This window comes from Aedes aegypti, chromosome 2 (genome assembly GCF_002204515.2).
Source record: "Aedes aegypti strain LVP_AGWG chromosome 2, AaegL5.0 Primary Assembly, whole genome shotgun sequence".
Taxonomy (NCBI): Eukaryota; Metazoa; Arthropoda; class Insecta; order Diptera; family Culicidae; genus Aedes; species Aedes aegypti.
Window position 1 is genome coordinate 119,723,762 of NC_035108.1, and position 14,014 is coordinate 119,737,775.

Consider the following 14,014-nt stretch of genomic DNA (forward strand, 5'->3'; position numbering starts at 1 on the left):
ATTTCTTCAGAGTTTCTGCCAGGAATTCTACAAGAAATTACTTCAAAATTTTCGTTTGAAAATTTTCCCAGAGATATCTCCAAGAAAATCGCTACATGAATCACTCTAATGATTTTTCCAAGTAATCCTACAGGAAATTCCCGAGATTTTTTTTTCCAGACATTCGTTATTGGCCTCCGAAATTTCTCCTAGAGATTTCCTCATGAATAACTCTGAGGATTGAATCAGAAATTATCCTAACAGTGTCTCCAGGGATTCCTGCAAGAAATTTTCCAGGAATTGCTCTAGGAAACCCTTCACTGAAGAAGTTTTTGAAAAGCCCCTGGATAAATTTCTAGAGGAATCGCTGGAAAAATTCTTCGAGCCATTTCTGGAGAATTCTGTAGAAAAGTTCATAAAAAAATCCTCAGAATAATCCCTAGAGATACCTGGATGATCCCCTCAAGAAGAATATGGATACATCTCTGTAGTATTACTTGGGACAATATCTAGAACTATCTCTGGGAGAATCTCTTGCCTAATGAATGGAAAATCCTTGGAAAAAAATTCTTGCATGAGTCCCTAATGAATACGCGAGGAAGTTTCTAAAGGAATTCTCTGGAACAACTTTTTAGAGGATCCCATCTAGAGATTTTTCTTAAAATTGCTGGGTAAATCCCTGGAGGAATCTCTGGAGAAATTCCTGTAGGAATCTCTGAAGGATTACCTGGGTAAATTGCTGAATGATCAATGAAAGGTTACGTGGGTTTATTTCTGACGGAATCCCAGGAGGTATATCAGGAGAAATCCCTGGAGAATTTCCTGGAGTACTCCTTAGAGGATTCCCTGAAAGAATAACTGTGAAGATTATGCGACAGGAATCCTTGGAGATATCTCTCCAGAGATATTTTTGAAGAAATACCTGGATAAGTCTTGGAGGAATCTTAAGAAATTTCTGGAGAAATCGCTGAAGAAATATCTGGAGGAATCCATGAAGGGATTTTCCTAGAGGAATCCATGAAGGGATTTTCCTAGAGGAATCTTGGTAGAAATTTTCCTAATGTAATCCCTGGAGAAATTCAAAGAATTCTTGAAGTAATTCCTGGATGGATTTTCAGACAGTCAGAACGAATCTCTGAAGAAATTTCTGAGGGAATTCCAGGAGGTATTTCTGGAGGAATCCCTCAAAAATTCGTAAAGTGATTTTTTGTAGAACTCCTGCTGGAATTTCTAGAGAATTCCCTGGAACGATTCGTGTAGGAACCCATGGAGCCCTGGGGATATTGCTGCATGTATCCTTGGAGGTATTCATGGAGGAATTTCTGATGAAATATCTGGAGTAATCCTTCTTCTAGTGTAAACCCTGGAGAGCGACTTGAAGACATTTCTTCAAGAATCCCCAATAGAATTTATCCTGGATTAATCTTTGAAGGGATCTCTGGAGGAATCTCTGAAAATATATCAAGATTAATCGCTCGAAGAATTCCTGGAGGAATATCTGGAAGGATTCCTAGAATAATCCTTGGAGAAATTCCTGGAGGAATTACAGTAAAAATTGTACTTGAAGAATCTATGAAGGATTCACTTGCAGCATTGCTACGGAAACTCCTTGCAAAATTTCTAAAAAAAAACATGTAGAGATTTTCCTGGAGAAATCCCTGCAATAATCCTTGGAGGAATCCATACAGGAACTCCTGTCAAATTTCCTGGAGGAATTACTGCAGGTATTCCTGGAGCCCTTTCGGAGCTGGTCTAGAAAATCATACTGATCAAAAATTATTCTCGGAAGGGAATCTCTGGGTGATATCGCAATTGGAATCCCCGAAGAAATCGCTGCAGAGATTACTGTAGATTATTTCGGAGGAATTCCTAGTACAATGCCTTGAAAAATCTTCGAAGCAATTCCTGGAGGAAAACTAAGCAAGAGTGTCTGGAGATATATCGGGAGAAATACTTGGATATTTTCCGGAAAGAACTTATGGGGGGTTTCCTATAGCCATGTTTAAACTAGTCCCAAAATAGCGTTTGCGGTCAATCTTTTGTCGTTTCGACGTTTTGTCTTTCGACCTTTTGTCCACAAACCTTTATAGGTATGTAAACAGACGTTTTATCGCTGACAAATAAGAACTCAGCGATAAAACATCTTTTTACTTATAAGTACAAAGGTCGATAGACAAAAATTCGAAAGGACAAAAGGTCGAAAATTATTTGCTTGGTGGAAATAGTTTTGTCTCGTTAGGTCGAATGCCGTTAGGCCGAATGTCGTTATGCCGTAAGGGTCGTTAGATCGATAGGGTCATTAGGCCGAAAATGACCTATAGTTCTAATGAACCGTGAAGTCTAATAGGTAACTAACAGGGATAGGCCAGGATAATTTGCATTACCCTTAAAAGCCGCCGAATGAATTTTCAGGTTCAATTGATTGTTAGTTATTGGATCAGGATAATTTGCATTAGATACGTATAAGGCCACAATATCTGTTATGAAATTTTACTAGAAAGAACAGCCTTTGATTAAAAGAAGGAAAATAACAATGGTATTTCGGCCTAACGACCCTTTCAGCCTAACGGCATTCAGCCTAATTACGTGCACCGGTGGAAAGTTTTCCCTTCTGTGGAAAAAAGATTTTCGACCTTTAACGGCTTTACTACCTTTCCGAAGGAATTCGTTACTACAACTCTTACGTCAGTGACTATCTCGGAGACGAGATTCGATAATTTAATCGCGTTTTGGATACTGTTTTGCTCGCTTTCATAGAACGTGAAGTGTTTACATCCTTAATTATGTTACGTTACATACAAGGGTTTAGAATAACTACACAAAAAGTTAAAAATTGTTAAAAAAAAATGATATTTTGAGAAAAATTGGTGAATAAAGTCTTTGAGATAGGTAAGTCCTACCACCCCTAACGCAAAGCCTGACTATGCCCAAACAACACTCCCAAATAACTTACTCGACCTCCGTACCTCAATATCTAGTTAGAGAACAATAGTAAAATTTGGTGTTCATGGCTACCTCGATGGTCCCATGAATCGCATATTTGCACTGTTTTAGTATTCTGTAACACGATATCTCCCTAACACGATTCATTATTGAATTTTGGAGAGATGACTGTCCATCATATCTTGTGGCTGCTTCTCGTGCGCTCATTTTCATTAAAAGCATCATGTTTACAGCACTTTATAAGGCTCCAAGGACCGAAAATTTTGATGTTTATGCTTATTTTTGTTGATGTTTGTTTTCTGTACCCTACATTTATGAAAAAGTGAATTATAAATTAGTTCCCATTTATTAGGATAACATTTTCACTTTTCGTTCATAGAGGACAAGAGGTGTCCGGCCATAGAGGACTTGCAATGGTTTACAAAAAAGGTTGCCTTTCTTTGAAATTCTACATTTTCTAATAAATTTTGCATTGTGATTGATGCAAAACTTACTGAAGTCAACGACCAAGACGATGCATTTTTCAAAAACACTGTCACATCCTTATTTTTTACAACCGATTCTTTTTACGACCCCCATATAATAAGCATCGAACAAATATAATGGAGTGTATTTCAATCAATCACCTGAATTGACTTTGTTTTTCCTTCGATGGCAGCTGGACGTCGAGCCGTTGGATTCCGCTTCTTCCTTCACCTGAATATTCGTTTTGCACTTCATCCGACAAAAGAACGAACGCCTGGCGCCTGGACACAGCCTTGTCACACCTTGTGGAACATCTGTTTTAACCGGAAGCATTGCTGGAAAAATAAGAAGAATTCATAATAAATTATTTATTAGGTGTAATTCATGTAATGAAGCTTACTTTTAGCATCTATCAATCGTTCCCTCGGACTCAAATCCGAAGAAGACAACTGCTCTTTCACTTTTGCCACATCCTTAGGATGGAGAATATCAAACCAACTTTGACCTAGCAGATCACCCTGAAAAACATCGAAAATTTAATATTTCAGTGTTCAATGTTAGCCTCCCATGCATACCTGTGAATAATTCAGTATCTGCGAAACAGATTCCGACACGTATAGGATTCTCCCTCGATCACAGCCCACCACAAACAGGAAACCCTCGGCCGCCTGCAGGATCAACATTTTCAGCTCCTGGTCGGAGAGGAACGCCGGCTTGTAGTGGCCCTCGGTGTACGAGTGAACGGCCCCTCGTATCGTCTTCAGATGCTGGACGGCCATGCGGAGGACCGTCAGTTTGTCCAGCTTCCGGGACATGGCATGGCACATGGGAATCATCGCCGACAGCTCGGTGATGTAGGTGTTCATTTTATCACGTCGACGCTTCTCGATTTCGCTGTGGTTTTGCCTTTTTGGGTAGACGAGCAGGGTGGGTGCACAAATTGATTTAATTATATGAGCAGTTGCGTAAGAGGAATTAATTAGGAATAATTATGCAATAAGTTTCAGTTGAATAAAACGTAACTTAAACTCTGAACTTAAACTGTTTGTATGATTTGCTTTTAGGGTTAAGATAAATCAAACACGTCAAATCTTTTAGAGCACAAATCTGGAGAATCAGGTAAACGTTTAAGCTGAAAACTTGGTCGATTCGTCGCAAGCGGGTGCTGACCATAGATGATGTTTTCAACATGAAAGGCTATCTGGTTCTCTAGATATATTCTCAAACTTGAGGTGTGGCTTCGATGCATCTTCACCTTAAAAGCATATAAATCTTTGCAAAGACGTATACCACTACTACTGAGGTGGGAGAAAATTGGTAAATTGACTTACTTTTTGTTTTCGTCTGTTGTTCGCACAGATTTAGCATCATCACCAGTATCATCTTCGATATCACTATTGTCGCTGAAAACAGAAATAAATAATTGAAAATCCAGAATGTAATCTATTGAGAACAATGAAGTTTCTGATCTTTCATGATTATTCATTTTATTTCATATAGGATACAAAAATATTGAGAGTTGCTAAATTGGTATCGAACTAGGCTACAAATCTTAAACCGTTTTTAAAATGGACTATCCGAATCTTCTGCTTGATGCTACTCTAGACAACATTTTTCCAGAGCCTCTCGCTTATCATTTCCAGGAGAGATGTATAACAGTATTCAAGAAAGTCTTGGGGGATAAAATTGCGTTCTAGAGCTGTTTCAGGTACTTTTCAGGAAGGGAGGTAGGCATGATTTCAATAGGGGCGTAAGTTAAAACACCTCCGGCCTTATTGTATCAATTTTTCCTTCCAAATCGCCTTTAAATCCATCGTGTCCCCCCAGACACCATTAATCACCATCATAACTCCCCTCTTATACACCAACCTATGAAGGTTGAGCCGTTGAGGAGAGTGTAACAATGTCAAAGAGGGTCTTATCGAAGTCAAAATTGCGTCAAAACTAGGAGGATAAAATATCTAAGTTTGAACATTTAATTGAACACTCAATACTTCTCTTAATTGTTTATCAAGAATTAGTGACGAATTATGTTATCCGATAGAGATCTTAGAGCAGAATGCTTGAAAAGACAATATTTGTAATTACTTCAATAAGCTTTAAATGAATTAAATTCCAACGGTAGCACATCTGACATGAAGTGTTATGCTGATAATAGTTCTGTTCAGTTCATTTATAATATAGTTACCCTGTTCCAAAATACCCTTGCCATAGTATGGTGTCGAATTGTAAAATTAACGTTGCACATAAAATATGTAGAAATTTGAGAGTAGAAGTATGTTTCTACAGTGGTATTTAAAAAATGTTTATGCAACACAGAACAATTCTTCCGTCTGCACCTACGCGTTCTTGTCTACGTGCCACCGCTAAGTTTAATGAAGGCGAGAAATCTTAGTAGTGATCCGACACTGCAGAAACAATTTCGTTTGCAATCTTAAGAAAACAAAGTTTTCCGACACACAACAGAAGTGCTAAGAAATCCAACAAGTTGCCACTTTCCGCTCGGTGCTTCCTCGGTTTCTTTCCTCGTTGGCAAAGGGGTAAAAACTCAGTATACCTGCCGTGTTTGCCGACGTTCAAAATTTCATAAGAAGGAAAGAATCGGTTCGAAATAGGTGCTTTTGATCCGATAGGGCTTCACATTATCGCAAACCTGCCACAGCAATTGCAAGGGGTTAAATAATTTGACTAGCAGCGTTTCAAAGTAAATTATTTGACATTTAAAGCTGGAAAGTATTGAACGTTTCGATTGAACCTAGAAGAAATGAGTAATGAAATCAAAGTTCGAGTTTTTGATTCCAGAATTGTTAGGCAATGAAAGAGGTTTTCAGTGTGCTGTCTGTGAGCGGTTCCATTTGAATTCGAATGTCGGTTAACTTTTGTATTTTTTGATTTTACTAAAAATTAGCATATGCTTTCTTTATACCCAAAAATGCCTATTTGCATCATCGGTTCGCCATTTTTACCCTAGCGTTACTTTTGAGAAGGGCCTAAGAAAAAAAGCCTTAACAATTTTCAAAAAATTAAAACTATTTGTCTGATCGGTTTGGTGTCTTCCGCAAAGTTTTAGGTTATTGTTGGAACTATCAGGAAAAAAAATGACACTGTAAAAAAAAATTGTAATTTTTTTTTATTTCGAAAATAAAGCTTAAAAATCCATTTTTTCAAAAACCGTTTTTTTATATTTTAAAGTAGACAAACAATGGAGTCTTTTGCACAGTGAGTCAAGATGGAGAAATCATAGACAAAAAGTTATGATTTTTTTAAAAAGGTTGATTTTCAATATGGTCTGAATATACTTTTTGAATGCTTTTCGACCCGATTTTATGAAAGTACGCAAAATTTGTAACAAAAAAGGTATATGAGAAAATTTTGCTAATTGCTACCGTTTCCGAGATACAGCAATTTTAAAATTAAATTTACTGAAAATTCACAACTTTTGATTGTTTTCGGATGTTTTTCAAGTTGATAAAATAAAGAATATTTTTTTCTGAAAGCATTTTATTTCATGTTCTTATACAATGATGGAGCGTCCTATTTTGATACAGATTTCTTACTTTATCATAATGTTTACAATTTTTTTACTATCATTACAGTTTGAAAATTGCCTAACTTCTATTTTATCTACGGAAACTGTAATAAATGAATGATGTTTTTGTGTTCCCTGAATAGTAATTGCTTTCGAATATTGTTCATTAAGCTGCTCCTTGATATGTTCATACTCTGTTGTAGTTGCATAAGAAAAGAAAATTTGTGTTAGTTGCTCCTACTTTCGCTTTTGAGTCCAATCAAATAATTCCTTGGCATTTTTGATGGGATGTTCACGTTCTTTAGCTAGACTACCCCTTGTAGCCATGCGTTTTATTGTTCCCCCTAATGACGGATTTCACGCCAACTCGACAAAGGGATTGGCAGCACCCCTTCAGAATTCAATGAAACTTTCTGGGTGTGAAGACTATGTGAAACTAAGATACTTTGCATACTTTGTTTTTTTTTTCAAAATCGATCTAGACTAACATTTGGAAAGGGTCAAAGTTTTTTTTTTAACTTTTTTATAAAGCCGTGTAACTCGAAAACGTTAAGACCTACAAAAAAGTGTTGTATGAGGGACTGTCGTGAAATTTCCTGAAGTTTTAGTAAAAAATATTAAAAAAATAAAAACACATTTTCTACACTGAAAAAAAAAATATTCAAAACTTCAAAGTCGATTTAAAAAAAACGGCCACTTCAGATTTTGGTCATCCTTAAGCCAAAAGTTTCGTAATTAAATTTACTAAAAGTCGTCCATACATTGCAAATTGGGCATATTTTAGAGAAAAAAGTTTTTCTAACATCGAAATTTTCAAGTCCCAAAGATTTTTTTTTAAACTTTTTTTATAGATCCGTATAACTCGAAAACGGCAAGACCTACAAAAAAGTGTTGTATGGGGGACTGTCGTGAAATTTCCTGACGTTTTAGAAAAAAATATTAAAAAAATAAAAACACATTTTCTACACTGAAAAAAAATTCAAAACTTTAAAGTTGATTGAAAAAAACGGCCATTTCAGATTTTGATCATCCTTAAGCAAAAAGTTACGTAATTAAATTTACTAAAAGTCGTCCATACATTGCAAATTGGGCATATTTTAGGGAAAAAAGTTTTTCTAACATCGAATTTTTTAAGTCTCAAAGTTTTTTTTTATTTTTTTTTTATAAACTCGTATAACTCGAAAGCGGTAAGACCTACCTACAAAAAAGTGTTGTATGGGGGACTGTCGTGAAATTTCTTGAAGTTTGAGAAAAAAATATTGAAAAAATAAAAACACATTTTCTACACTAAAAAAAATGATTCAAAACTTTAAAGTCTATTTAAAAAAACGGCCACTTCTGATTGTGATCATCCTTAAGCAAAAAGTTTCGTAATTAAATTTACTAAAAGTCGTCCATATATTGCAAATTGGGCATATTTTAGAGAAAAAAGTTTTTCTAGCATCGAATTTTTTAAGTCCAAAATGAACTTTTTATTTAATTTTTATTTCGCTTCAAATCGTCTAGTATGATCATATTTTCAAGTGATAAATGAGTTTTAATCACAAAATAGATTATATTTGTTTTATTGGGAGTAGTTAAAAGAAATAAAACGGAATTATACAGTTTTTTTTAATTAAATTCAATTGATCTCGCACCATACCGCTTATAAGAAAATCAACTCCTTCTAACTATCCGATGGGTTTTTTTTATGGTTGGAAAGATATCACAATAATGTTAAATTTCTTATTTGGTCAAAGCCAATCTTAACAGGTGTCTGGAAAGGGTCAATATTATGATTATGAAAAATGTCGTGGTTTGTTTTTATTTTTATTATTGCTATATATCCTAAAACGTAGTATCTGCACATGAATATTTACATTATTTTTGGGCTTTACTGAATAAATTGAATATTTTTGGTTCATCCTCTGAATTGGTATACCGTTTGGCTGCAATTTGTGTATCACTAGTAGGCATAAAACAATGATATTTTTGGGTACCAGGGACAGTTTTAACCTTATCAAACAATTCCACCAATTCCTCTGACATTATAACATATTGTTAAACAACAGAAATTTAATTTGGTGATACATGTATCAGTTTGTTTCACTGCCCAGTCGAATAGTTCTCGCGGAGTTGCGATTGTGTTTCCATAGTATTTTGCAAGACTTGCTTTTTTTGCCATTCGCTTGAGAGTGCCACCAATAGCGTCACAGGGGCCTTTGCCGTGGGATGTGGCAAAAAAGTGCCACTCTGATTCCAATCCATGTATTTTCTTGAAATTACATAAGCTGGCAATTTTTTTTTCTATTTTTATAATGAACTGCAGCTCCATCTGACTTAAAAATAGCTTTTGATTTGTTTAACAAAATTTATCAATTTTGAAATAAATAGCTGAACTGCTACTGTGTCATGGGTCTGATATTATAATAAAACTAACATTTTCCAATTTATTATCTTTTTTATGATAAATTTAGAATTGAGAATTATTCCAGTGATATCCTTGAGCAGCGTTATAATTTTCAGAAAAGTCGCTAATCACCGGTATTTAACCATGTTTTAAGGAGTCTTTTTTGTTTCGTGAAAAAGAAGACTGTTATTTGCAAATAAAATCATGAGTTATGAGCTTATCAACTTTTTTTAGGTAGATAATAATACAAACATATTCATTATTTCTTATTCATCTGGCGTTTAACGCAGGTACGTTTAGTAAGTTGTTTTTCACAAAACTTTTTCTAGAAGAGAATTTAATAGGATATGGATAAGGTTGTAACTTTTCAATGTTTGCAATACTGTTGTGATACCTTTAGAACCATAAAAATCCGTCGGATTGTTAGAAGGAGTTGATTTCCTCATAGGCAGAGGCGAAGTCCATTGATTGCCTTCATTTAAAAAACATAATCACTGTATAATTCCGTTTTTTATCTATTCTCAATAAAAAATACAATCTATTTTATAATTCAAACTCATTTATCACTTGAAAACACGATCATATTTGACGGTTTAAAACAAAATCTTTGAAAAAAATTTCAGTTTTGGACTTAAAAAATTCGAAGTTAGAAAAACTTATTTCCCAAAAATTTGCCCAATTTGCAATGTATGGACGACTTTTAGTAAATTTATTTACGAAACTTTTTGCTTAAGGATAATCAAAATCTGAAATGGCAGTTTTTTTTAAATCGACTTTAAAGTTTTGATTTTTTTTTCAGTGTAGAAAATGTGTTTTTATTTTTTCAATATTTTTTTCTCAAACTTCAGGAAATTTCACGACAGTCCCCTATACAACACTTTTTTGTAGGTCTTGCCATTTTCGAGTTATACGAGTATATTAAAAAAAAGTAAAAAAAAACTTTGGGACTTAAAAAATTCGATGTTAGAAAAACTTTTTTCTCTAAAATATGCCCAATTTGCAATGTATGGGCGACTTTTTGTAAATTTAATTACGAAACTTTTGGCTTAAGGATGATCAAAATCTGAAGTGGCCGTTTTTTTTTTTAAATCGACTTCAAAGTTTTGAATATATTTTTTTTTTTCAGTGTAGACAATGTGTTTTTATTTTTATTTTTTCAATATTTTTCTCTAAAACGTCAAGAAATTTCACGACAGTCCCCCATACAACACTTTTTTGTAGGTCTTACCGTTTTTGAGTTTATAAAAAAAGTAAAAAAAAACTTTGACCCGTTCCAAATGTTAGTCTAGATCGATTTTGAAAAAACAAAGTATGCAAAGTATCTTAGTTTCACATACTTTTGACATCCAGAAAGTTTCATTGAATTCTGAAGGGGTGCTGCCAATCGCGTGTCGAGTTGGCGTGAAATCCGTCTAATGCATCGCAGGGCCCTTTGCCATGCGATGTTGCGAAAAAATGCCATTCAACATCTATATCATAGTTTTTCTTAGATTGGCAAAGACTAGAAAAGTTCTTTCTATTTTTATATTGTGATGCAGCTCCATCGGACATGAAGTAAATTTTGTTCAAATTTAAGTGCTTTTCTTGGCGTATAAAATTAATCATTTTTGAGATAAATAAGTTAACGGATATATAATCATGCCGCAAATCTTCGGAAATTACTACAAAGCTTAAATGATTGAGCATGCCATTTTCCTTAAAATAAATCGCAAATGGATGAATAGTTGCTTGCTCATCCTGAAGTACAAAAGTGTAATTTTCTGAAAAATCGCTATAGCTACAAATTCCCTTTCCTGCAAGTTATTTTTTTATGTAGACTGCTCTTTTTTAATTCAATCATGTGGTATCAATTTTTCTAACTTTTGAATGAAATAGGAAACAAACTCCTCCTTCTGTTTTGTGAACGTCTCTATATCGCATCTATCAGTTGTGACCCATTGTTCAAAAATAATTTTCTTTTTTATACCAACATGGGTACTTGAATCAACTATTAGGTACGTTTCTGTCCGACCACAAAAATATACCAACGTACTGTACTTTAAGAAAACATCAGGTGTATTTGTGTGAGACAACTGGGCACGTTACTCCTCTACTCATAAAGCTTTTGTTTTCGAATGGAAATATTTCATTATCCTAAATCGATATAGATGCATTTCACGTATTGATCGTTTATATTCGTTATTTTGTTATTTTTTATCTTTTACCATTTTGTTCCATATTTTCTTGATAATTATATATCAAAATATCACAATGTTGAATGTTGAAGTTGTGTTTCGTTAAAAAAAAAAAATCATTTTTACAGAGCAGATTTATTTAATTATTTCGCCTCATACCATGAAAAATTACCAAATGAATATTTATTCAAACATTTTAGTCAAAAATTATCTGCTCTTTCAGACAATGAACACATTTCTAGGCTTATGAGCCTCGAAAAACATTCGAAAATGACCGAAAAATTGAAAATTATATCATAATTTTGTATTAAAATCGCTGTATCTTTAAAACGGTAAAAGTTAGCCTGATTTCCTCATATACCTTTTTTGTTGTAAATTTTGCGTACTTTCATAAAATTGAGTTGAAAAACATTTAAAAAGTTTATTATGACCATTTTCGAAAATTCACCTTTTTTTTAAAATCATAACATTTTTGTCCACGATTTCTCCATCTTGACCCACTGTGCAAAAGACTTCATTTTTTTGATACTTTAACATACAAAAATAAAATCAAAAATACGATTTTTAAGCTTTATTTTCGAAATATAAAAAATGCAACTTTTTTTTACAGTGTATATTTTTTTTCCAGATAGTCCCAACAGTAACCTTCACGGAGCCGCAAATCAATACAACTTTGACTTCTTTTGACGCAATTCGGCTCTTCCGTGGGATAACCCAAATTTGGGTTAACTGATATATGCCTATCATTAGGTTGTTTCCATTTGACAACGGCAAAACAAACAACTCAGTGCCAAAACAAATCTGCCCCGCGTTAGCTTTCGAAGTCTCCCTGATGGGTTAAAACAACTTAACGTTAGGTAAACTCGAAAGAACCCAAATTTGGCTTATTCCATTGAACTTCGACACTGGGTCGGTGCGTCTCTCTCTGTTTTTGACAACATTGCTGTTGCGAGAGAGGCAAAACAACCCAACCGTGGTTAAAAACTAAATTTACCCAAATTTGAGTAAAAAGAACTTATTTTTTGGGTATTCTGATTTCTCCGTGTTAAACTTTGCGGAAGACACCATACTGATCGGACAAACCATTTCTAAGTTATAATTTTTTGAAAATTATTAAGGATTTTATTTTTAGGCCCTTCTCAAAAGTAAGGCTAGAGTCAAAATGGCGAATCGATGATGCAAAAAGGCATTCTTGGGCATAAAGAAAGCATGTGCAAAATTTCATCCAAATCAAAAAATATAAAAATGAAATTTGTGAAAAAAAAGTCGTCATTTTCTGTGGAACCGCTCCTGTCTCTAAAAGTTTACGTTGGTTGTGTCTTGGAGTCATACTGATATCAAATTCAAATCGTTAACTATACCTTTGCGAAATTTCAACGGATTTTTGAGTTTTCTATCCAGTTAAAAATTATATTAAGGTATTTCTATTTTTAATTTTTTTTATAAAATTTTTAAAAAAGCGTTTCATCGTGGGGAGAGGTTATTATAAAAAAAACTAAATTTAGAAACTTCGGACGCTTATATCTCAGAAACAGTTCTATACAAAAATATACTTTTTTCAGTAAATATGTGCATCAGCGAAAAAACAGACAAGCAGACGTAACACTTAAAAGGAATCTCATTAAAATCCATCGCCCAGTTTACACCATCATCATTTGTGCAACAAGATCTGCAGATGGCGGTAGTGTAGAACGCCAAACACGAAGAAAAACGATGTGTTAAATTTAGAAAACAGCAAATTATGGTGGTCGATGAAAATTTAGTATTACGTCTATTTGTCGGTTGGGATAGGGCTGCCATGTTACATTGATTAGTTCAGAATATCACCACATGACAGCGCCATCGCAGAAAACAATATTTTCTGATCTCTCTCTAAACGACTATGACGTTCAATAATGAGATCTCTACATAGTTCTGACTGTTTAAAAATTTTACTTCCTTCAAATTTTGAGTTTGCACTATTATAATGTTTGAAATATTTTCGGGCAATTGAAGTTTGGGTTCACACCCTAAAAAACGTACAAAAGTGTGTTGTCCATATCTCTGTGATAACACGTCCAATTGAAACTATCTATGGCGCATTTCAAAGGCAATGAGTTATACTTACTTTATATGTATTTTTCTAGAAACATTTTTTGAATATTGTATACTAAATTTCTACTTAAAATTGAGACATTTTTCAAAAAATACGCTGAAAAAATATGGCAAATTTCCTTAGCATTGGATCGACCAAAATTTTATATCCATGTATCAATCGTAATCTTATATTCTTTGAAAATGAAACGTTGAAACGAAACTCACGAAAGTTTGTCGGATAAAATAGAAAACGATTTAAAATAAATGAAGCAGTCATTCTAGTCATCGTGCAAAAGTTTGTCAATATCTAGGCCATTTTTCAACCGATTTTAATAGATCATATTTAGCTTTTTCAAACGCAAATAATCGCGCATACATAAATGGTTTGAGATTTCATAGAAGTTTCGCGTTTTAAGTATGTTTAGATGAACCCAAACTTTTGCACAATATACCATACAC

General features: G+C 34.0%; 1 protein-coding gene across 4 annotated transcripts in view; it reads right to left on the bottom strand.

The window, feature by feature from the left end:
- The window catches only part of LOC5573421 (protein cycle), a 186,351-nt gene that overhangs the window by 22,666 nt on the left and 149,671 nt on the right, over positions 1 to 14,014 (bottom strand). For all 4 annotated transcript variants that reach the window (XM_021842134.1, XM_021842131.1, XM_021842135.1 and 1 more), the window contains 4 exons: positions 4,719 to 4,790; positions 3,963 to 4,293; positions 3,788 to 3,905; positions 3,549 to 3,722 (listed from right to left, as the gene is read on the bottom strand). In XM_021842134.1, the coding sequence (XP_021697826.1) occupies positions 3,549 to 3,722; positions 3,788 to 3,905; positions 3,963 to 4,293; positions 4,719 to 4,790 (695 nt within the window). The remainder of the gene's footprint in view (positions 1 to 3,548; positions 3,723 to 3,787; positions 3,906 to 3,962; positions 4,294 to 4,718; positions 4,791 to 14,014) is intronic.